Genomic DNA, 25,729 nt, shown 5'->3' with positions numbered 1-25,729 from the left:
TGCCTCAGAGTTGTGCCCTCCTAAACACAGCAGTATGAAATGATAATCCCATCTTCTGACTCCAAATCTGCCTCCTGAGATGCTGCTGCCTGACACAGCCCTCCTCACATGCAGCTAGAGTTAGACTTTTTACATTAAACAGGTCAGAACTCACTTATTCCTTTACACTTCACAATACAACAGGCAAGAAGATTTTAGAATCATAGAATTCTACGATTACAGAATGGTTTGGGTTGGAAAGGACCTTAAAGCTCATCCAGTTCCAACCCCCTGCCATGGGCAAGGACACCTTCCACTAGACCAGATTGCTCCAAGCCTCATCCAACCTGGCCTTGAACACTGCCAGGAACAGGACAGCCACAACTCTGGGCAACTGTGCCAGTGCCTCACCACCCTCACAAGGAAGAATTTCTTCCTAATATTCCCTCTAAGTTATTTAAATCTCCCCTCTTTCAGCTTGAAGCAATTCCCCTTTGTCCTGTCACCACACGTCCCTCTTCAGATTTTTTGTTGGCCCCTTCAGGTGCTGGAAAGCTGCTTTAAAGTCTCACCAGAGCCTTCTCTTTTCCAGGCTGAACAAGCCCAGCTCTCTCAGCCTGTCTTCGTAGCCCTCTGGTCATTGTCATGGCCCTTCTATGCACTCGCTTGACTTATCTTTGGACTGTGGGTGGGAACCACTTGTCTGTGATGACCCCACCACCACTGAGCTCCAACAGCAGTGACTGCTGCAGGCTTACACTGTCCAGCTATGCAACAAGGAGAATAAGCAAGCTGGTGTTCCAAGAGCCCAGTGGAGGAGTCAAAAAGGGGCTCCTGACTCCTCATCGGAGAGCCTCATGTGAAAAACAGAAGCCAGGAGAACCTCCTGCAGAATGGCATTTGCTCATAGAATCATTTAAGTTGGAAAAGACATTTAAAATCAAGTCCAACCATAAACGCAACTCTGCCAAGTCCACCAAGCTGAGACAGGGCCAGCCCAGCCTGTTCCCACCAGGCTCGCTGTGTCTTGCACACACACACACGCATGTACACGTGGCTGCTGAAGCGTGTTCTGGTGACAGAGAAATGTGGGGTGATTCAAAAGAAAACAATGGAGCCACTCCCACCTGCCCGTGTGAACGTGAATCATGTGGGCTCGGACCCCGGCCAGGTGGAAATCAGCAGATCATAACTGAAATATGAAAGAGCATCCCATGAGGACTGCCAGCCTTCCCCACCTCTCTCCCCCTTCCAGGACATCAGTCCCTTTCATGGGATCTGACAGAGTTTGTTCACATCATCCCTGAGTGACCCCATGCTCATTCCCTGCCAGCACCTGCAAAGGGAAGAAGTGTTCATTTCCAAGGGCCTTCCCAGGAAGGTCCAGCTCGTGCCCTCTTTTGCACTGGGAAAGTCATTTGAGTCAGTGTAGGTCTTTTGCTGATAGTTCTTTCCCAAAGCTGCTGTCACATAGGGCAGGCCGGGCTGCAGAGGCAGGAGGCCAAGTCAATGATGTCTGTGGGGTGATAAGCGTCCCCTTCTGCAAAGCACAAAGACAGGCCCCTGCCTGTCATCTGGGGCAGCAAATCATCCTGCAGCCCTGCAACGTGATGCCAGAGACTGCTTTCTTGCTTCAGCCCCTCTACTGTCTCCTCTCCCTCCCTCAGCAGGGGGCTGTTGGCCCAGTGGATGATTTATGGAGCTCCTGCTCCATAAACCCTCCATGATTTATGGAGGGCTTGCATGAACCTAAACTCACCTCACCAGGAGCCCCGCATCAGCACAGCGTTTACAGACTTACTTTCGTCATGGCCAAGGGATCCAATTTTCCATCAGTCCTTTATGTTTGACTTGAAGGTCAGCGAGGTGCATTTCCTCAGCAAGACTCGTGTCCTCCATGACACAGAAGATCCAGCTTCATGGCAGATGATGTCTGCCATACTGCTGAACTGGCTGGCTCCCTCCCATTTTCTTTCTAGCTTCCTCAGTAGCCCCCCACAAGACACATCATGCTTCCACAAAGAACATTTGAAGACAGTAATCCCAAGAGGGCTCATGCCGTGCCCTGAAATGTGTGCTGGAACATCAGATGTCCTGATGGACAAACACCAGAGCTGTCAGACAGCTCCCCAGGACAGCCACAACCCAGGCAGCACTGGCAGCAGAAAACCCTCCCCATCAGTAAAAGCCCCAAGTGAAGCAAACCACCCAAGGGCTCTCCAAATACAGTGTTTGTTTTAAATGCATCTACCATCAGCCATAAAATGGTATCACAGAATCATTAGGGTTGGAAGGGATCTATGGAGATCATCTAGTCCAAAGTCCTCCTCAAGTGCAGGCTGACAGGTGTCTGGAGAAGGGGATTTGTGCAGGACTGGCCAGAGCGAGGCACAGTGTAAAGAAGGGCATTTTAGCCAAAGCGTAGAGCAGCCTCGCAACTGGGAACAGAGTGGGGATTAAACATCGGACGGAATCAGACCTCCCACAACTGGATCTAAATCCAGTGAACTGCCAGCTACTGTGTGACACTCCTGCGGAACAGACCTTAAACACAGCAAAGCAAGGTCTGGATCTGGGGCACTGCAGAGAAGCAGGAGAACACGCTTCAAAAAACATCAAAAAGTCCTACCCTCGCCCACATGCGGGCCTCATCAGATCCTCCAAGAAACATCAGGGCCTAAAACATGTTAGAAGATGGGTACTGCAGGCACACCCCATGGAGGCACGCAACCATGGAGCTCAGTGCGTCACCTTGGTCCTCACGTGGCACCTTCCACCTCTGCCTCTCCCGCCCGGAGGCCTTCAGGAGCGGCATACGTGGGGAGCAGAGGCAGTGTGCAACATGCCCATCGCTGAGCAGGCTGGCACCTTGCTTCTGGCTTCAGTCTTTTTCATGCTTTCAGCTGCTTTTGCTCTAATTTGCAGGGGTGGGAATTGTGATCGGGCTCCAGGGGATCCACAGAGCTCTTGCGAAGCACCAAGGTGTTTGCAAAGCACCTGAGAACACAGACCTGCTGCCAGACCCTCTCTGTCCCAGATGGGAAAGCAGCGCAGCAGCAGCGCTACCCTCTCCCAGCTCACCCCAGGCGCTTCTGGTACCTTCCCAAGACACCCACTGCCTGCAACATGTGCTGACAGCTTGCGTAAAGTGGGCCCATTGCTCCTGGGGGTTGGATAATCTCCCCATCTCCACATGTGGGTCTCGCAGTTGGAGCAGCTCCACGATAGTGCGTTATGTTCACCACCCCTTGCATTCACCAGTGAAGGCAGAACCCAAGAGGTGATGTCTGCACTGACCCCACTGCTTCCAAACCCTCTCAAAGCACCAGCCCACTCAATACTGTGCAAATATCCACAGTAGCAAACCTCCACATCAGGTGAGTGCCATGTGACACATCTGCCGTCCTCGTGCAGGACGGATGGTTCTGGTTGTGAGGAGCTGGGTCTGGTGCATTGCCCACCAGCAGCTGTGGAGCTGGGTCCCACACCCAGCGAAAGGAAGCCCTCATCTTACACAGAAGGGATATCTGGCCCCTGACATCCCAAGCTGCAGTATATGGCGTAAAACTGAAACCTGCTCTGTGAATGCTCAGCACCGTTATATTTAGCATGAACAGCTATGCTGGCTACACATGGTATCCTGTTTTCTCACTGCATGTTTGGGAAATGGATGATTCCTTAGCTCCACATTTGGATATGTGCATGAGAGGAACTAGACATAGGAAACGTATGCACCTAAAGGGGCATACAAGAAATCAGGGGAGGGACTTTTTATGAGGGCATGTAGGGACAGGACAAAGGGGAACGGCTTTAAATTGACAGTAGGGAGATTAAGATTAGCTATTGGGAAGAACTTCTTTACTGTGAAGGTGCTGAGGCACTGGCACAGGCTGCCTGGAGAAACTGTGACTGCCTCATTCTTGTTCGAGGCCAGGTTGGATGGGGCTTGGAGCTACCTGGTCTCGTGGAAGCTTGTAGATGATCTTTAAGGTGCCTTCCAACCCAAACCATTCTGTGATTCTGTGAAACTTGGCTGGCCTTTTTTTTTATAGTTAAGAAGTGACAGATGACTACCAACGTCAGTACAGTTTCATCAGCCATGCTGGCCTAAACAAATTCAGGACATATCCTAATTTAAACAAGCATGCTGCTAGAGTTCACTGGTCTGGCAAGATCCTGAAATCCAAATGCAGAAGTGTGTTTTGTTTTGACATCAACACGCAGAGACCATTCTTGACCCCCCAGAAGTAGGGATCCTTCCCACTTTTTCCTCACTGTGATGCTCTCTGCAAGTGTGCCTTGTCACACACATTGGAATTTTATTCCACACCAAGGCAAGACTGAATACTGCTACAGTGCATTGATTTCATTTTCAAGGTAGTGTATAGACTACCCGGAGTCACAGACCACAGAATTGCTGGTCTCCCCAGTCACACACCAAACATCATGAAGGAGCTAGGTAGAATATAAATGGATTATCTCAGCTGTGATATGTGAGAAGCTGCAGTGATAACGCGGTCTTGGAATAGTACCGCCACTGTGTATTAATAAAAGCATGACGCACGGCGACTGACACGAGTTTGGCACGTTAGGTGGGAAAGAACACGTCTGCTTCTGATCTAGCTGGCAGGTCATTCTTACATCCTCCAGTACACACGATCCCCTGGCAAGCATTTTATAAGATCTACATCAACAAGCCACAGTTGAGCATTTCTCCACAAAGTATGTAAATGTTATCATGCAAGACTGAGTTCTCGGAGATGAAAGTAACGCCACTGTGCAAATATGATACACGTCACAATCTCAGATGACTCAAACACACTTAAACAGCTCCAATATCACTCTGGGTGATAAGAGAAGTTACCTCATTCCTGCTTCCCAGAACTGACTGTCCCAAAGTCACAGGTGACTTCCAGCTTTCAACCAGCAGCAGCACGATGTAGAAGCAAGTCTTGATAATCCCCATTGGGACATACCCACCAGGGTGTGTTAGTAGATGTCCCCATTGTTTCTTAAATGGGTAGGGTTTTATTTCTATGCTTGTGGGATACTGCAAATACAAGAAACTTTTAAATGTTTAAACAAAAGCTTCATTATTAACAGGGGGATATTTTGAAACCAGAAACTATGCAGATTCTCATGCAAACGGGTGGGTAACACCACAGTCTATAAACTCCTTGACATGATTAAGTCAGTCTGCTTGCTATGTGCAAGGAATTTGGTAATGGTGACTCACTCCTGTCAGCTTCTCTGGGCATACCTTCTACAGTTGTGATGTGATACCTAGGAGATAAACCTTTCTCTTTCAAACTCAAATGTTTCCCAAGAACTGCAGTTACTACACCACACCATGATAGGATCCGCCTCCTTGAATCTCCTCTGCTGCAGGGAAAAGAGGACACCAGCAATGGAGAAGCCTGATCTCCTTTGGTTCCTCTTCATTAGCAGGTTAATGTCCTGAGTTTTACAGCCAAAACCAAACTACTAGAAACTCACCTTTGTTCTCTACCACTGCAAGAACAAATCATACAATTAAGATAGGATGAAAAAAGAAAATCATGATTTTGCAAACTACTCATTCTGTATCATATTAAATAATGGCAAGACCAACAACAGATGCTTCTGAACTGTACAGCCTACCAATAATAATGCGAACTATTCGCTATCATCTCATAGCACTACCTGTCATACTGGAAGACTACAGAAGCCTTCTACAGTAAGGCTTTAACCCTTCAGTACTGCAGTTCTCTGTCTCACCTTTCAGGCAGGGAAGTATGTTTTCTTTAAAAGCTTATTGCTTTTCCATAGACCTGAGTGACCCAAGCGTAAAGGTTAAAAGTTCAGCATCCACTTGTGTAAATTGTCTGCAAGACTCCAAATTGATAACCATGGCCCTGACCAGGTTATGCATGCAGCGTTAGAGGTCACCCTTCCATGTTGCCCTCATAAGGGTAGGGAGTTTTTTTAACAACTTAAAAATACACATTTAAACGTATTTAAAAGTATGCCATTTTCTGAAGAATTTCAGACACCTGAACTTGATAGCATCAAAACTTTATTACAAAATCAAAAGGCTGCACACTTCCACTCCTTCTCCCCTACCCCAACATCCCAAGGAATTTGTGGACATAGGGAAGAATCTTCCCAATGTAGGCTCAAATGCGGGCTGTGGAAATGACATCTGAACCATGTATCATTTGGCAGGTTCTGGTCCACAATTAAAAGTTTGTCTGCTGATGATAGATGTGAAGCTTTTCCTTCTTCAGTGCTTCACGTATTGGGTTTCTCATTACTTAAGACACATGATTAGTCTTGTGGGATGGAGACCACATAAACTGCATTATTGCTGGCTACTAGGTCACACCCAAGACTTGGTAGCAAATACCTGATTTTTTATTTTTGTTGTTGTTCCTTATTTTAAAAAGTCCTATTTAAAAAATAATGCAGATTTTCCTTTACTAACTTATTTGTAACATTTACTGCTAAGTAAGCAAAGCAAAACTCTATTCTGACACTGGACTGGCGCAAAGGTAACCTTTCTGCAAATGACTTCAAACACCAGTTTAAGGTTTCACTAACTTCTTACTATACACCATCAGAAGAGAATTTAGCTAAAGGAATGAATTGCTGAGTATTTCATTCAGGCATGTATTCAAAATGTGTGCAATGTACACATAAAAGTTACATACTCTCAAGTTCTCCATCCTCTTTAAAAGGTCTTCAAAGACACTTCGGGAAACAGACTACAAAATTATCAAGGAAACGGCCTGTTAGAGTCTATACAATACCCTTAAGCAGTATGCCAGTACAGAACACTGGAAAACTGACCCTATAGCAGTATTCCAAGGCAAGCACACTATATAAAAATTATTAGGTAGGTTGGCACTATTTTCAGACTTCAAATTATTATTATTATTATTTTAAACACCTACTCTGGATTATCTTGGGTATCTCTTACATAACTGTGGTACTCCCACAGCAATTTCGGCAGCTCAGCTATGACTGTACAAACATCTTTCATAACCTTATTGGTGGTTTTAATCTACCTCAAACAATTATTGCCCTAATAAATATTTCTTGCAAATGAAAAAATAATTGTAGTAATCATGCAATAATATTTTTCTAATTACAATAAAAATAAAATAAATGAAAGCTTCTTTTCTTACTGTGATCTTAAACAAAGGCATGAAGTTCTCTGGAACTTAAAAAAGCTGTATTACCTGTTAAAAAACATTATAGGTAAGCCACTGTCAACCTTTGATGGCTATTGGAACAATGTTTGCCCAAGTTCTATGTTTAGCCAGATCAGATTGATACTTGGCAACAAAATGATGGGGTTTTTTTGTGTTCAAACAGTACATGGAAATTACTCCTCACACTATTACTGTGTGTTGTCCAGTAGTAAAACCCCATGATATTACAGTGATTATTATTTGCATTGTAGAGTGGCTGCAACGCCAGTTTTGAAGCTACCGTACCAAAACACACATTCCTGTCTCAGGGAGCTTACAACAGGTGCACAGGGACGTGACAGACAAATGCAGATGGACTGGAGAGTGTAATGAAACATTGTGATAGTTTTCATTGACCCAACAGGTACAATTTATGGCCCACCAGTAGCTTCTGGAAACATCAAAGCCAAAGGGTTTCAATGAGTGATGCAGAAGACACCTATGAGGGAATTTTTCATAAACTTATGCAACGGGTCTTCAGGAAAAATGGGCAACTGGAAACAGGATAAAAATATTTGGAAATCCAAAATGGGTAGCATAGAGCTTGACCTTAGATAACTTCTTAATTTGAGTAACAGGGATGGGGTAACAGCAGGCTTTGGCAGTGATGTGCAAGTGAAGAGAGTAGCTTTACATCTAATGCAACAGAGATGGCAAAGCCAGGGCAGTAACAAAGCAGGAAGCAACAAGTCAAAGCAAGAGACCAATAAACAACCTACTCTGCAACTTTCTGAAAGACTCTGAAATCTAAGTCGTCTAGCTGTCAAGGACACAAAAAGAAATTACACCATAATTCAGACACGTATGATGAGGCTGGATTAGACTGTAAATTGCATGATCAGATAGAAAAAACAGTGAGAGATGCTGCAGAAGAACAAAGATCGGGACAGAGCCAACACAGGTTTTAGGAAAGACATCCAAGTCAAAGCTGCTGAATAAGCACAACAAACAGGACAACAACGCAGAAAGGAAACTATGAGGATTACAGAGCTGGGGGGTGCTCAGCTGCGCTGAGGCTGAAGCAACAGCTCTTCATCCATGAGGTGTCGGAGATGCAGACTAAGCTTTTTCGGCAAAAGGCTACTTCTGTTCCCACCCTTGTGCAAAACACGCATCAGAAATCAAACATCTTTCTTAATGTGATTGGTAGTGTAAGTAAACCCCAACCATTTTTACCTGTGTAACTATTACGGAGAAGACAAGTAGAATTTCTGGAAGAAGTTACCTATCCATCCTATCCTATCACCCATCCATCTGTGAAACAACAGTTAGATGAAACAGAAACACACAGAATAGCAAAGCACACAAAACTCCACTCTGAAAACCCACCAACAGGCTCTAGCTTGTGCTTTCCATGTTGTCACATGAAACACTTGAAATCTTCCAAGTTCCCACATGAGGTAAAGGTAAGAGGGCATTTACCTTTAGAATGCAGTAACCCAGCTTTTTCTTTTTTTTTTTTTTTTTCAGAAGACACGTCTATAGGATCATCACACAAGTAATAATGAATCTCAACAAGTGCCATCAGCGTGGCATGGCAGGATACTTTTAAGCAGAGGACAAAAACTAAGACAACCACTCCATCGATTCTGTTTTCCATAAGGCTTCATTCTATTTTGATAGACAAATACCCATGAATATCCTTGTGGGCATTTTAAAAGCTGCAATTTCATCTGAGGTTTTGCAAGCTTTGTTTTGTGTGGTGTATGATATCATAAACATCCTGAATATAATTACAACTGCAATTTTGTGGGCTATATTTTCCCTCTTGGTAGTCCAAAGCCAATGTTTACAAGAAACTTTTCAGCACGCTTGATTTGATTTGGAACTTTTTATTATTATTACAAATGTATATTATTTTATTAAAAAAATTCACACTGAAGCAAAGTCAATTCCATTTCATTACAACCAAGAATATAAAATAAATGCAATGAACTCATAGCTTAGTTTTAACAGTCATTTCAAGAGTGACATCAGGACAACTTAAAAGCAGTAAACTCTCAACTCTAGAATGAGAGACAAGTATTTTGATTTGTGGTTTTAATGGCCCATTGGCACGGGCACCGCCAAATGCGGCCACCACAGATCTAGAGCGGCAAAATTTGGTGGCAGCATGAGGCACATACACAATAATTTCTAATGAAAACTACAAAATGAAAGACGCGTGCATGAAATTATTGGAAAAAAAAATAACTGAAGAGAGACAGGCACACTTCCACAAATAGTAAACATGGGAAAATACAACTAGAACAATTTGAAAAGTTACTACCTTACATATATAAAAAGTTCTTTAAATTGCTGTTAAAAAGGACACGTTCTGTCCAGATTTTGTGTAATACTTTTTAGTGTCTACACAAGACAAATTTTTAAAAAAATTAAATAGTATTAATTTACTACTAAATATTTAGGAGATAACAGTGCATTAAGGACTTTTTTTTTTTTTCCCATATAGTAAATAGTAATACACATCGCTCCTGTCTGGCGACATTTTTAGAAGATTACGTATGGCCTTATGTACAATACATTTATTTAATCCTAAAACAATTCTTTGCTTAATGGTGTTAAAGTACCATTCCTGAAGATTATGAAGGGGGACTAAGCTTATTATGCTTATATAAAATATTATACATATTTGAACACTTCTAGCTTCCCGCCACCCCTTCCGCTACGAATGCTCTTCCCTCCCCCTCCCCAGATACAGTGTCACAGATACAGTGAAGGACTCACAGCTTTCCCTACATTTTTCCTTCATTGTGCAGTCTGTGCTACATAAAAACTTCACCAACACGGACCAGGCTGCTCATCCCATCCATTTGTTTCCTCTGAGCCATGACGGGAAAAGCTGTACTCAGCGGCCGATCTCTCACCAGGTGACCAGGATGGAGAAGACAGCTCTGCTGGTGTCATCCGCCTCTCTTGGTACTGGTGTGAAACACTTTGGTCAGGGTGTAAAGTTATGGGCAGAGATAGAGCTACGAGTACTAATGAAACTGCACAGGTAGAAAAGAACATAAAAATGACGGGGTCCTGGCTTCCCATGACACACTGCACGATTCACTTCTGAAAGCAGAGCATTTTTACCTCACGGGATGACCCCTGGAAAGCAAGGCTTCTTCTGCTACAACTGCCACCCACCGTGGCAACACATGTCAAGCTCACAAGGACAGGCGAATTATTTCACCACCAGGAAGCAACTAGAAGAGTGCTCACAGCTTAAGTTTTGCAGAAAACACTTTTGCTTTTATACACTCTCCTCCCAGTTGTGAGTTTGAAGGCAACAGAGGAAGTCAGCTCAGCTTCGTGCGTGCACACAAAAGCTAGAGAGGAATGGCGTGTGGTCGTCTATCAAACCAAGGCAGAAACATCAGTTCAGCTTAGAGAGAGGTCATGGCAGTCATTCTAGAAGCTGGAAGCTCACTCAATTAAAGTACCTTACATTGCTGTGAAGTTTCACACTCTACATACAGATTAATCCACACCATGATTTTGCCTTACTGGCACAAGAGCTCACCTTAATTAACTGTATGGTAACACTTCCCCCTGCCACCTCCTGACATCATATGAATTTTGATGATCAGATGCAGTAGGGAGAAGAATTGTTAGGTAACTGTAATGGAGAAGACAAAAGATTTTCAGAGAATGGAAGGGTGAAAAGAACAGGAGGGGACAAAAATTACTCTGCCAAAGGTTCATTTCCAGAAATGTGACATTCAAGTCACAGAAATACAAATAAATGTTACTTTATGGTACTGCCCAAATATCCATTAGCTAAAAGGTACCTCATCCTAAGCTCAGTAAGAGGTGAGACATCCTACTTAAGGAAAGAATGTAACCCCAGGCTCATTGAAATAAAATAAAGGAACAATTAAAATCTGTTCTTTCAAACAGGCTACTAGGGTATGTATAATATGTAGCAGTTCAAAGGTTACACATTGAAAGTACCTTTTGGGAGATTACTTTTCCTCAGAAATATTTTTTTCCTTCAAGTTGCTTAATTTCATTTTCACCACCTTCTTACCCAGTTGATGACAAAAACAGGTTTTGGTTGCTTTTCCAGAGAAGCTGGGTATTGTCAAAACCACATTGTGGTAGATAGAGCCAAGGTAAGCCAACTAACTGCTCATAAAAGGTATGAAAACAACACCTGTTTGAGGAGAAACGGAGCACTAAAAGCAACTGGGAGATCAAATCCAGTAGAAACATGTACATGTCTAGCTGTGATGAAAAACATTCTCCTCAGAGCAAACAGATTTACTCATCTTGTTAGGTCTGATCCAACTTCAGTGTGAATGTGTATGTATATATACAATTTTTTTTGTATGGATACAATACAGAAGAGAACACACTGCAGTATAAAAGCCTGTAACATTAACCATTTACAGATGAACTCTGCTCACCTCACCTCTTCCCTGGACACTAGTTATAGAAGTTCACCGACGTTGCATTGCTAGTAGCTTTCTAAAAGCATTTTTCCAGGATTTCTGCAACAAGAGCCAGCCTTATTTCTGAAGGCCGAAAGAAAAATGAAGCAGTCCCAAATTACATGTTGTGTCTCCCCGAGTAACTGTGGTTGCAGAAGTTGGACAATAATCCTCTGATTATGCTTCTGAACTCTTGCTTAATTACTGGGGATTTTCTGCCAGCTACCCATCCACTTACAATCCTTAGGCACAATCAAAACATGTTTGCTCTAGGGAAAAAGAAACATTTCAGTGCAATCAAGCGCATCTGGTATAACTAATCTGGGTTAATCACAGCAATATGAGGGACACAGAATATGCATTATAAACATGAAAAAAGAACAATTTTCAACATGCTTTTCAAACTGCACAATAATTTCTCTTAATTATTAATTCTAACATAAAATTATTAAATGCATTTGTTTTCTCAAGTCAGTATTTCTGTCACCTTTACATTTAGAAAACTGGCTCAGGAATGTGAAAAAAAGCTAAATTTATAGAACTCTCATGTACATTAATCAGCTGCTTAACAGAAAAACAAGACCATCATCCACATTCCTACTGAGACTTGAGGGCAGTAAATACCTTTTCCTGACTATTTTGGTGTCCAGCCTGGGAAGACATTCCATTCTTCTGTTCCAACAGATCCTGAAAGCATCTCCTTTTCATGTGACTGTCCTGGTTTCATTTAAAATGACGCTTAGTTTAAAACTAGTCAGAGCACGATCACTGTGATTTCAAGAATTCAATGTGAATGAGTTAAGAAACATCAGCAATCTTCTGTTTGGCGTACAGTCCAGTAGCATGAAGCATATCTGTCGCTGCAGAGACTTGGGTGGGTTTTTTTCTTTTTTTTTGTTCTTTTCTTTTTTAACTTTTATTTCTTTTTTAAATTTTTTATTTTTAAGACCTCGCCTGAAAACTAGACTAATAAAAACAGAATAGTAAAATACTCTGGAACAGTAAAATCTTGCTGTTCTTGACATCCATGAGCAAAACAGTAATATCCTGTGAAAATAACATAGTGCTTTAAAAAGGTGCAATATACCTGTATAGCTAAACTGGCTTGCCTAGTATAAAACTAACTATATACAAGCTTGAAAGCCTGGGAGTTCAAGATTTTAAAACTTTAAAATCCCATCAAAGAGATTGAAAAGACAGATTTATGGCAATCACTACAGCATAAGGAAGGTGCACCAGGAATCCTTCAAAATTCCAAAGGTTAAAGAAGTTAAGTGCTGGGTTCAGATCAGAAGAGTTCATTAGAGTAACCACAATGGAGCACATGCAAGGGCTGGGAGGAAGGAAAACTTCACGAGAATCTCTTTTATGGCAATAAAGGGATGGGGGGCTATGGGGAGAGTCTTCAGTGAGTGAAGTTTTCCTTTTGTCATCGTGAATTTAATTCTGCATCATAAGTTTGTATTTTTGGTTCTTCTCATTGTTATGAACTTCATATTGCTGGAGTCTTCTGGCTTTTAGTCCTTTCCTTTGAGTCAGCCTGTTAGCCCTCTCAGTACCTGTGAGACTGATGAGATTGGTGATACTGGGAGCTCTGCTGAGACGACGTGGAATAGCCCATTGTACTCTGGGACTGAGAAGATCCCTGAATGTTGCTTTGGTAACTCAGGCGTGAGCTGGAGTGCTGCAGGAAAATAAAACAGGAACATGGGAATGAAACCCAGCCTGTTAGGACTATGCAACTCAGGAAACTTTTAACCTCCCTGAAGCTCATTAAAACGTGACTGTTAGAGAAGCTGACTAAACACTGTTACTATTTAATCTCCTATAAAACAAGTAATCAATCTGATCTGCAACCAGCCTTAGCACAGCACACAAAATACACAAGGTCACTGGCAGACACCTAGAAGTACAGCATGTACACACCTATTTTTTGAAGGAAAAATACACAAGAGAGGGCAGATTCCATCTCAGAATTCAGCTGTTGCTTAAATTTACATCTATCATTGTAAGTGGAAAACCCAACTGCTAAGGCCACAAGCGCCCTTTTTGAGATAGGCAATATGAAACATTATAGAGTAACAGTTTATTCTGTTCCTGAGAAAAACACAACCATGACCTAAGAGCTACTCAATTTATCTAAATGAAAAATGTCCAGTGAGATAGAGTAAAATAATTTTTGGTGAATCTTTCGATCTGCTGCCGTAACTAGTAGAAGCAAGGGCAACTGCTTAAAGATGGGCGTGTGTATGCACAATAACCTAACACTAATTTTCCTGAATGCTTTTTTTTCCCCCCTTCACTGTTTGGGTGGACCACAGTCTCAGCAAGCCAGATTCATGGATCATTTGCCACCTATAGTCTGCTGAATTTGCCTTTTATTACCATATCCATTCCCTTTCCAGAATTAATAATGAGCTGCAATAAAGTGAAGCTGCAAACTAATGCAAGTTGCAAAATCACTTTGCCTGAGAAGTACTGCTTGATGGATAGGAGACTCTCCAGCAAGGTATACCCCACCCCAATCCACGAGAGAGTTTACCAAAAAACCCCAAAACTATTTGCAATCAGCAAACAATTTGCTTCTAGCCAAGTTAAGTGCAGGGTCAGGCAGCCATTCAGTAGAGTTCTGTTCACTGTTTAGTTAATGGCTGTTCTTAGCTGTTTCCAAGGGTCATCAGCAAGACTGTGCCCAACAGCAATCATCTAGGAAAAGTGTTAAGAACCTATATTCTGATTAAATATCAGGATTATGAGTTACAGAAAGCCTCTGGAGAAGTCTGAGTTCTAAAAGGAAATTCCATGGAGACAGTGGGCCTGTAAGAGCACCACATCCTCCGCAGACTAAGAATGTACTCAGCAAAAGCAACACCTCAGTCAGTGATCTCATTTAACCATTAGATCCCAACCAGGAGAGCTGTGAAAGCCTCCTGACAACTTCTCAGCTGGATGATGAACAGCAGGAACCTAAAGTTCAGGCAGTGTAAAGCTTCTGCCCTTTGTTTCTGTACATAGCTTCATACCCTTAATTTTACACAAATTGTAAACCATACTAAACCTGAAAAAGATCACATTACTTTTTCTGTGTTCTGTCTAATGTAGGAATATGATATTAATGTAGGGATATAATATTAATATAACTAATAGTTGTATGGAGTAACTTCATTTGTTTGAAAAGGTCAGTTTGGGAGATAACAGTTCAGCACACTGGCTTTGGAAGAGATGTCTTCCAGCAGCATGTATGCTGTTAATAACCAAATTATGCTTGGCCTGCATGATTAGAATAACAGTATCTGAAACCTGGAATAATGAAATTTGTCTCAAAATTCTGAAAGTTTTTGCAACTTCTAACATAAAAGAAAGAGAATTGTAGTAAGTTCTATGACTTTATAGGAACTAGTTCTGGATGAAAAACATTAGCATGGTGAGCTGAGCAGAACAGCCAAGGTCACATAAGGAACGCTCAGTAAAATTCAACGCAGAATTTGAACTGACATTTGTGGAAGCAACATACACTGAAGTTGGCGAACTAAAAAAAATTTCAATGGAGACTTTAAATCACAAGCTAAATGAAACTCAAACGGAATCTTCTTCATACTTCTCAATAAGGTACAATAATAAGACAACAAGAATGTATTAACTTGCCCATGCTTATTTTTGTTCACAGAAGAGAATTTGTTTTTAACAAAGTCAGACTTCGACAAATTGCAGACATTCCTTTCTGGAAAAGAAGACAGTCAACTAGAATTTCAGGGCAGATAGTCAAATGCAAGTGTAAAAATGGATAATGACACCATACAATTTAGTGAGTGACATACAGGAAACATACAGATCATCATTTTGATGCCTGTGCTGTTAAACTTTTGAAGGAAAGAGCCATGGGGTAAAAAATAATAATCTAACTATCACAAAAAAAACCCAAAACCACAAACCCACAGGATATTTAGACTGCTAACAACTTACAAGGGGGAAGTTTGCAAACAATTCAGAGAGCTGTATAAAGATTCTATAATGGGTGTTATCAAATGCAGCACACCAGTCCTCAAAATACAGAACAAACCAGGCCAGCCATAAATACTGCATAGTCAGACAGCTGTAGCAATCTGTCCAGACCTCAAGCCTGGCTGGAACTCTTCAAAAAAGAAACCTAGTTGTCCTTACTGTCCTTAAACTGCCGTCAACGCCTTCATGATCATTTGTAATTAGAAGACTAAGACAGAAATGGGAGAAAAATGTTTGGCACTGAGAAATCAATTGTCTGTGGAGCTCTGGAGGCAGCTTCAGTCAAGACAACTTCAGAGCTGGTTTGTTTTTTTTTTAAAAAGCTACTTATTTTAAGTTTAAAGCTGCCTGACAAGACCATTCTTCATGGCGGGACCCTCTTGAAGGAGAGTGGCAAACAAAATCCCTACCATCTTTTAAAAGCTACCCTTAACATCTACATTTTCCTTATTCTGTTTTCAACTATCCCAGCAAGTATAAACTCAAGTACTGAAGATCCTGGTAAGTTCAATGCTTTCTGTATTTAGTGTAAGTCACTTTTTCACTGGAAAACACAACTCCAGTAAGCAAACACAAATATGCAAATCCAAAAATATTTCATGCTTTTACTCATGAATGCTACTGTACTGGAAAACATGAAAGCTATTCAACTTTGGTCACATTAGGAACAATACTTGTCTTTCTGCCCTACTTCAGCATGAATCATACTGATGAACCAAAACGTCATTCCTGTGCTAACATGCTCTTTTTCTCTAACATGAGAAGCAGACTTAGCAGGATTATAGAATAAACTACAGAACCACTCCATACATGTGATGATACCAGGTAAAATGAAGCAGGTATCGAATGTGAGAGCCTGGTTCTAACTTTGCTTCTGCTATTCACACAGAATTTAATACTGCAGAGAGAAGAGTATCCTAAACTTGATCTCATGCAGCACTTACATGCATGAAATAGTTCCACTGGCTTCAACAAGATTACTCCCAAACATAAAATTAGTCATATGTTGAAGTGCTTTCCTGGAGAGGACTAGTGCTTGACACTTCACAGGGTGCAGCAAATACAACTCGTACTGGCATTATATTGAAAATTACTAACCACAGAACATAACCTTTTAACTTTAAAGCTTTAGGCCCACATTGTTGTCCAATATATCACAGCACACCTGCTGAAGTTACATGGGAAATTCATTAAAACGTGATTTATGCTTGCAGTGGGGAAGGCGGAAAACAACGTTTTGGTCCTACAGTATCAGAAGCAGCAAAAACTCCAGAGGTACCTGATAATCTGAAGGCATGACAGGCCCGCCTGAGTTAGCGCCTGAAGGCCCTATGCGTGGTTTCTTGTTGGGAGGCACCTGGTTGAGGCTGGAGTCCTGGCTGTGCTGGAGCCCTGCACCTGCTCCCCCTCCTCCCGCGCCAGCAGCCCCGGCCGTCCCGTTGGTCTGGGTGCTGTTCTGCTGCTGTGGCTGCGGCTGCTGCGGCGCTGCCTGCGGCTGCTGCTGAGGTGCTGTTTGCTGCTGATGTTGATTCTGCTGCTGTTGATTCTAGAGGAAGACGCAACACAGACCATCACTTACTTTGAGCTAGTCTGGGAGCCTTATGGAGTTGCCAGCCCCTGTGCCAGTGGAGAAGGAGGCAGGCCTGCTTGCTTAATGGGAAAACACAGCAAGTCTGCATATGTCAGGAGAAATGTGTCCTCAGTACACTCACACACACTTTGTGGGGTATCCCATTTGTGGTCATTTTGTATTTTTAACAAAGCAAGCTAGAGTAAAACCGGAAAGACAGACTACTGCCTCCTACAGCTAGCCAAGCACTCAGAGAGGAGGATGGAAGGAACAATTTATAAAGCAGTAATTGCCTAATGAACTGTATCAAAGCCCCCAGAATTTCACTAGTGCTCAGTGGCACATGTGGTGAACCACAGTAAATTATTCTAAGTGCTTCAACAGCCTTGTTCACTCAGAATCAAACCCACTTTTCAAACTTTCACAAATGATGTGTTACAATAACACGAGGGAGGTTGCAGCTTTACTGCCAGAAAGGTAAGCAAATTGAGACCAGAAAAATTACCTAATTTCTTCCAGATTGTGAGGAAATTCTGTAGTAGAACCAGAAACAGGTTTTGTTACTGTTTTGCTCTACTGTGCTTTTAGGTACCTTGTGAGAGTGGTATACTAGGAACGTGATCCAGCATAGTGCACTATGTACAGGATCAGAAAATCTTACTGAAATAGCAGAAAAGTGAAAATTGACCAGAGACAAATAGTTGAAGACAAAAGAGGAGGAAATAGCTGAAGAAAGAATTTGGCAAGGGAAGGGAAGCCAGACTATTAAGATGACATTGGGACCTAGCAGGAAGAGAGACAAAGAGAAAAGGGCCACGAAGGGGAGAAAAAAGTTAAGAAGGGAAACACAAGAGCCAAAGACATTGTATTCTTCTGGCTTCAGAGGGCTACAGACTAAAAAGAGCATTAGGGAACTGGAGGGAAGGTTAGAAAAACAGCAGGGTGCAACTCTGCCCTCCACGGTTAGACAGTTACAAGGAAAGACCACCCATTTGTCTGCTTTCAAACACCAGGGATGGCTCCTCCATCAGAGCACTAAAGCACATAACAGAATTGCAGAGAAAAGCAATTTCTCTTCAAATGTGAGGTATGTCACTTGTTCATCACAGAAAAACACAATTGTCATGGCTCGAATTAGAAACTGCCCTCCCCCCAATACCCTCTAGGGAATATTTTAGGATAGTCTTTTTTCCCCTAGAATATATTATGTAATTATCAAAGCTTTATATGGCATCCTTTTATAAAAACCTCACTTCATTCGTTTCTCAGAAATCATGACAACCAGTTGCCCCCAGCAGAAAATTCCTGATGCCCCTGATCACCAAAAGGAATTTAGTTACCTCAGATAAATGGCATAAAAGATCTGTATCTATGCCATGCATCACACTGGTCTCCCAAGATACAATCAGATAAAATTTGTAATGATGTATTCATTTAGGATTACAAAGGATCTTCAAGGACTCACAGGTGGCTTGCTTGTGCCATTTCACATTTAGCAAAACCAATAATGTATCATCCTGCTTACAGTCCTCAAATCCCATCTCAGTCAGATTCTGTTTCCCAGGAGATCTAAACTTCAATAATATTAAAAGTTAATGAAGCTAGCTTGTAAAAAAAAAAATATTAAGAAGCAATTTATCTTTTCATAATGGTTTGAACTTCACTTACACAAACGACTAAGGCAGTATTTGTGCCAGAATTCCAAAACTTGTGTTTTCATAGGGCTGTTTGGATGCAAATGAGGTGGTTGCTACCGTGAGAGCTGAAAAATGCAGGTTTTTTATGTGTAAACAAATATTGCAGGAACTTTCATAGTTAAAGACAAGAGTTTGTCATAGGTCCTATGTTTTGCACTTCGGATATTAGCACAAAATTTACCTGACTACTCTGAGCTTGCTCTTCTGTGCAGCAACTATTGCTACTGCCTGGGTAAAGACTGGGATCTACTTTGCAGGCTCTGGTGGGGTTCTAGCTGCACCTCCTCAGTGTACAAAACCAGCTTATGCCAGCAAAACCACTGTCCTCAGGTCAGTCTAGTTCACGATGGTCCCTAAATAAATAAACTAGTAAAAGGCCTACAGTTAGCAACATAATACCATGTGTCAACTCACAGGTACAAATTACAAAAATGAAATTCCAGCCCTACCTCCAAAGGAACCCAGCGGAAACCTGCCTAACACAATTTGAGGTTGTTTTACAAACACTCATTTTAGCTTTTCTGACTAAAGACTAACCATTTTGAAGTACAGATGCTTACATTAAAGGTTATTCAGTTCAGATGCAAGTTCCAAATAAGCAAACACAGAGAACATCTCTAGGTTTCCAAAGGACTATACAGATATTTATGGTTTTAAAAACAAACTAGAAACTAACACTATTAAAAAGAAATTTAAATCCTTTCACTTGCAACATCATAAAGAAACAGAACACGGCACCAATCCAACTTTCAGGATATCCTTTATCTGTACATTTTCTACACTGTAGGAACACATTCAATGAGTAATGTGTGACTTGTATTACCTAAAAGGTTTCACAAAAGTTTAATTTGGAGTGTGTATAATACATGACTGTCCCCAACAATTTCAAAGACCATTTATACAATAGCTGTTTTGAATATAAATATGTCATTGTTTCCCCCCACAACGCTCCCAGGAAAAAGGCAGATATCTACTTTTAAATACACTGACTCAACAGAAGGCAGAGTAACTTCAATTCATAAGATTTGTTCTTGTTTTGAAGCTGAGTTGAAATAAAGCTAGTAACTAATTTACAATCAAATCAGGTTTTTTATTTTTGCTTAGGTGTCTGTTTCCTCTTCTTTTTTTTTTTTTTTTTTAAAATCCCCCAAACACCCCAACGATCTGGACACAAAAATCCAGGATGTTATCATTTGTTCTCAGTATAGAAAAATCTAAAATGCCTGTTCTGAAACCAAAATCTGCTGTCTGAAGTGTACTGTGATAGGCATACTTCTAAATTCAGCTAGCGTCCCATGGTACACAGAAAAATCTGAAAACAGAAGATGCATGTAGTGAAATGGTTTCTCCAAAAGATTAACAGTCCTTCTCATGTAGTCCTCAGATAATTACCATTTAAGGCTGTTTCCTTTACATTTTGCTAGCTACACACTACTGGTGGTGCCTTACTGTACATGTGAAAATAGCAAGCTGCTTCATGCACTACAGCACCATTGCCCAGGCTTCACAGCATGATGGAGCAACCACTGCAGTCACGTAGCACAGCTGAGCTACATGCACAAAGCAGGCCAGATTATGCTGCAAACATGCCAAAATTTACTATGCACACAAACAAGTTTTTGCCCATGTCTTTGGGGCTATGGGAAAGACAGGAATCAGGGCAGATTGTCATTACCAGAACAGTTCATGCTCCTTATTACTCCTTTGTCTGAGGGCTCTTAAAACATGATCAGGAAACTGTGCAGATGGATGAAATGTTCTGATGTAGTGCCAGAAGCAGGCTGCCACTATTTACTTGAGACCCTGACAGCCATCAACTTTCAAATGGCTGGATGTATGCCAGTCATCCACTGGAAATGCCATTCTTTTCATATGATCACAATGTATTTTCACCATGTGATGCAGGAGGAGGTAGCAAGTTCCTCTTGGAATGATGGCAGCTGAAAGCAGGCTGCTGCTGACCAAACAACCCATCCAGTTCATTCCTCACAGGTCAGGGCAAACTGTGCTGGTGATACTGCCTGAAACACTCAAAAGTCACCTGATAATCTGTCTGGGAAGCAGTTTTGAGAGAGCCTTGCCTGGAAAACACATTTTTGGTTAACTCCTCACATTTCATTAGTTTTCATTTGGTAGCACCATGATTCTTTCTTATTGCATACTTAAAGGGGGAAAAAAATTAAACTATTATACCTTATCCCCTTTCTCTTCAGGTTCATCTTCATTGAGGAATTCTCTTTTAGGATATGGAATCTGACACCCAGCAAATACACTGAAACACAGTAAACATTAAACACTTCCACAAATATGTACACATGACATACATTTATTTACAGCTGTATTAAAACCAAGTGAATATAACACAATTTAATTTCTTGCATTTCATGAGTCCTGTTTCCCTAAGTGGCAGTGTGAGCACCCAAGACAACAGCAGATACTAGCAAATAGGTGCTGATCATAAAGTCGGATCTCTTTCTTTGCTGTTGGCACAAGGTCATAATTTAGAAATCACGGCATGGTTGAGCATGCCCGAATGCCAGAACGACCACTTGTTGATCCAGATGGCAAAATGAACAAACACAATGTCAGAGGTTCCGTAACACCTAGTTGGAACATGCATGGCTCACTGAATGAAAGGCCTGATCCAAAAAGTATTAATGTCTTATAAGCCTGCCTTGGCTTACAGCAGGCTTAAATATATTTGCCAATCACAACTGCAGAGTTACTTTCAATTAGCTTCTCATTTCTCTAAACAATAGAGAAAAAAAAGATAGCTTCTAAATTCAGCTGGCTAATGAGATTTGGAACATCCCTTACTTCATGTTTATGGCAGAGACTTTATCATAATGTTATCTTGTAATCCATAGGGAGCTATAGCTCTATGTAAGATGGTATCAGATAAACACTAAATAGAAAATTACTGGTCGATCTTGACCAATATCGGTTTCTTGGATTTCTGTGCCAGCATTCAGAATACAATCAGCGTGACATGATTTTTTAAACTGTGTAAACATATCTAGCTTCTATACAGTGTTCAGCTTATCCAAACAGAAAAAGAAAGAAAAGAAAAACAATCCCAACAACAACTAATCTCAGCTACACTCCTTTTGCACTCCAGTGGCTGTTCCCTCTTTTTAGTATTGCCTGCTAGCTGAGGTAGCAGTGAAAGCAAAGGTGGAAATCTCCCTCCATTCAGCTCCTACAGATCATAATGCTTCATCATGCTTCCAAAAACTGGGAAGAGAAATTGGAAGAGGAAAGTCTGCCAGTAGGAACTGAATATATAATTTTCATTTCTCATGACAATAAAATATATAGAGATATAAAATCTGCACTCTCAAGCCTTCTGAACAAGGGACCTGTGGGAGTTTAGGCAGTCATTGATCTCTTTACTTTTCTCTCCTCACATTATTACCACATGCAAGAGGGCATAGGAAAGGTTTGTAGGTCAGAGAATTGTCGTAGTCCTACAGAGAGGTGTAATGAAACCAGGCAATGCAGAGCAGGGCTCTGTGAGGCTGCGCAAGGCAGAACAGAACAGGGCACAGATGGATTCTCTAAATACTGCAGGAATATTGTCACACTAGCTTTGGTAGTACATTCAGAATTACAACATTAATGAGGTACTGGGTCACTGTCCACGACCATTCAGTTCTGGCACCAGTAGCTACAGACACTTCAGTACTACCATAACAGTTTCTACTGAGCGTGCCTGAGCTACTACTTCTTGTGGATATAGGTAGATACCTGAATTTTTCAGTTGTCATCTTATTTCAAGGATTAGCATTTAGCAGAAAAAAGACACCCCTGAATAGTACAGAAGAAGGAGTACATACTCTGATGTAGGCAGAGGATCCTCTTGAAAGTAGGGGTCCTGCAAAGCCTGCTCTGAGGTAATTCTCTTTGTAGGGTCCATAGTAAGAAGCTTCTGAAGCTGAAAAGCAAAACATTAAAAATAGCAAAAAGCTTATCAAAGTATCATTTTTCAAACTATGACTTACATGTCTTGGATTGTGGATTGTTGTATTATTTGTAGCTTGTCCAGACAAGCCTAAGTTATCATTGCTTGTTCAGTGAAGTTCCCAAGAATTAGAATGCGCATCCATCAAAGCATGATGGCTGTGAAGCACTTACCATGTAAGACATACAGTCAAGTCTATCAGGCAATATTAATTGCTAAGGTTGAACCACTGTGCTAAAGCAACACTAAATTCAGCTATTATAGGCTCATAAAGCATTATTTCTAAATAATGCTGCTTTGTTGTGGCACATGTATAGTTTTTATACTGTTCTGTACTGCTGACACAACAGGAAAAAAGTGTCAGAAGAGACTGAACATGATCAGGACCCTCCGTATCGCTTTAGGGACAGAAACAATAAATCTTCATTTCTTACACTGGCAACATTCCAGAGTCAGAGCTCGCTGCCACTCACACTGCTCCCAGTCCCACTCTAACTGGTATTGAAATGAGAAAGAGGAGGAGCAGACCCTTCCCAGTAACCTTTCTTCCCTGCTAGGAGGAAAGCAATAATAAATTTATTAGCTGGAATTCTGTTGACTGCAACAGGCTATAAAAGGATTACAATATATTAGTAGCTTAAACCAGGAATTATAGGGATAACACGCTATTTTAAATAGGTACTTATTTATCACATTCTGATAAAGTCACAGTAGGAAATCTGAGGCTCAAATTACATCATACAGTATCCTTAATTCATATCAGCAGTGAAAATAAAATTCTTTCTGCAAAGTGCATCTTAGCTCAAACTCTATCTTCCAGGCCTCCAACATAAATTCCCTGGATATTCAGCAAAAGAATGTGATTTTAGACTGGTGTTTGGGGCTTTCTGTCCAAGAAATAAAAAATCTGATAACAATTCTATATTCTATATACATGGTACAGTAAACAACCTCAGTAAAAATATTCATCCTCATCAATAAGATGATTCCCTGTATTTCCTTTCTGAATAGTTGTAGTTCACCCTACCTTGTAGATTACATCTCAAAATTCTCTGCACTTTTGCCACTTTCTTTCCATCCCTCCTTATTCCCATTTTTTGTGGTCTATGGATCTCAACAGACTGACAACACAACAAAGAGCCATTTTGGCTGCCTCCACCTATTAGTTCATTTGCAACCAGCTCCTGAAATGATTCTGTCTGCTTGTGCAGAAATACACCTCAAGATGTTGTTGCATTGCAGACACCTGGAGTTTGCATGGTACACTTATTTACCGTTTTTTGTATTATCAGATAACCCTTAGCCCTACTTTTCCTGCGTATCTTAACAAATTCAACTTCTAATGTGCTGTTTGCCCTCTACACAGTGACCTCAAATGATTCAATTAATACAGACAACAGTTTTGGTATTCAGTACCTTTATTCCAAATCACCATCTCTCCCTACAGGCAAAATTTGTCAGTTTTAGTGGCCTGTGACACCATTACAGATGATACAGATTTCTTCTCCCCAGTTCCTCCACAATGACCCCAGAGACAAACACTCATGTTCTGTATAAGGCCACTCCCGGTCTTCCATACCAGCTGTCATCATTGACAGAACAGTACAGGATATCAGCCTCTGCCCCCTGGACTCCTACCTCAGAACTGGTTGCTGCAGCACTACTCAAAAGAAAGCACCAGTTTTCTGCCATGCAACACTGTATCACAACCTGCCTCCAAACATGACCTGTATTCTTCATCATTCAAATATAAGGCTAATGTACCACAGCAGAAGATTTAAAGATATCTTACATCTTTTAATAGTCTGCTCATCCCCTCCATACCCAAGAATATAACCTATTTGCCAGATGATGCAACACACGATATCACTCCAAATGAGATACCCCGCCCATCAGTGAGGCTACTGTGAACCAACTTTCTTTGACAAAGTCTGGTTTTCTGTAGCTTCTGTTGCTCCCAGGAAAGTGAATAAAAATGTCTGGACATAATTTGCTGCTAACACAATACAGAAAGCTTGTGAGACTGGACTTCATCAACAGTCTCATACTTCTCAGCAGCTCTCAAGATTGCTTGCTTTCAGATTCTACTGGCCTGACATGACTGATATATAAATAACTTTTCCAGGACAGCAAGAACAGTTGCCTCTTCTGGATGGAAAACATTCTGCCCTTCACATAGGTATCACCATTCAATGTCAATCAGCACAATGGCACAATATCCTCCTCTTTGTGAAGAATCACTTGCTATCCTGCATTGGTCTACTTGATGCCCTGCTTTCTCTGTGTGCCACACTTTCTGTAACCATTAGCACAAAGTCTAAGGACTTTGTACAGGTACATGGACCTCCTCAGTGCAGCAATGAGATACCAAGAAAACTGTCAATGTTCCTGAGCATTCTTACGCAGAGCTCTGCGAGACTGACCTATTTAAAATCAGACTCCATGTTCATGGCTGATCACTAAAACCACCCTTATTCATACCCATTTATGAACAGTGAGAAAAATTTGACTATGAGAACCTACCTTGCTAAGTGAACTGAGTCTTCTTCATGATCTTCAGAGCCCTTATCCTTTTGGAATCACTCATTCTCACAATCGTACTGGGGAATTCACAGATAGACACCTATCTATTTGTTCAGTCACTCTGTAATAACTTTGCCTCACCACTTCTCCATCATGAAAAGTTCCTTCGTTTATATATATAAACATATAAAATATGCCACAGGGTGGCAAAATATGGTTAGTTCTGTGTTGTTTAGACATCTGGTTAATATTTCCCTTGAAAAAGTAGCCTACCTGCTGAAAATGACTCTTAACTCTAAGTTCATAGCCTTGATGAATTAGCCATACAAGCTGATAGCAACCCA

At 41.3% G+C, this 25,729-nt stretch overlaps 1 protein-coding gene across 12 annotated transcripts in view; it reads right to left on the bottom strand.

Annotated features, from left to right (window-relative positions):
- Positions 1 to 9,027: 9,027 nt before the first annotated feature.
- Positions 9,028 to 25,729, bottom strand: part of CDK19 (cyclin dependent kinase 19) — a 134,278-nt gene continuing 117,576 nt past the window's right edge. For 3 of the 12 annotated variants that reach the window (XM_080614711.1, XM_080614713.1, XM_080614712.1), the window contains 4 exons: positions 22,738 to 22,835; positions 21,095 to 21,173; positions 16,914 to 17,180; positions 9,028 to 13,316 (listed from right to left, as the gene is read on the bottom strand). In XM_080614711.1, the coding sequence (XP_080470837.1) occupies positions 13,185 to 13,316; positions 16,914 to 17,180; positions 21,095 to 21,173; positions 22,738 to 22,835 (576 nt within the window). In that variant the 3' untranslated portion in view covers positions 9,028 to 13,184. The remainder of the gene's footprint in view (positions 13,317 to 16,913; positions 17,181 to 21,094; positions 21,174 to 22,737; positions 22,836 to 25,729) is intronic. The other 9 variants (XR_013956527.1, XR_013956529.1, XR_013956524.1 and 6 more) reach the window with 9 other exon arrangements.

The sequence above is a fragment of the Psittacula echo genome (assembly GCF_963264785.1).
Source record: "Psittacula echo genome assembly, chromosome: 4".
NCBI lineage: Eukaryota > Metazoa > Chordata > Aves > Psittaciformes > Psittacidae > Psittacula > Psittacula echo.
Note: the sequence above shows the minus strand (reverse complement) of the source record. Positions and strands in the feature narration are given on the sequence as shown.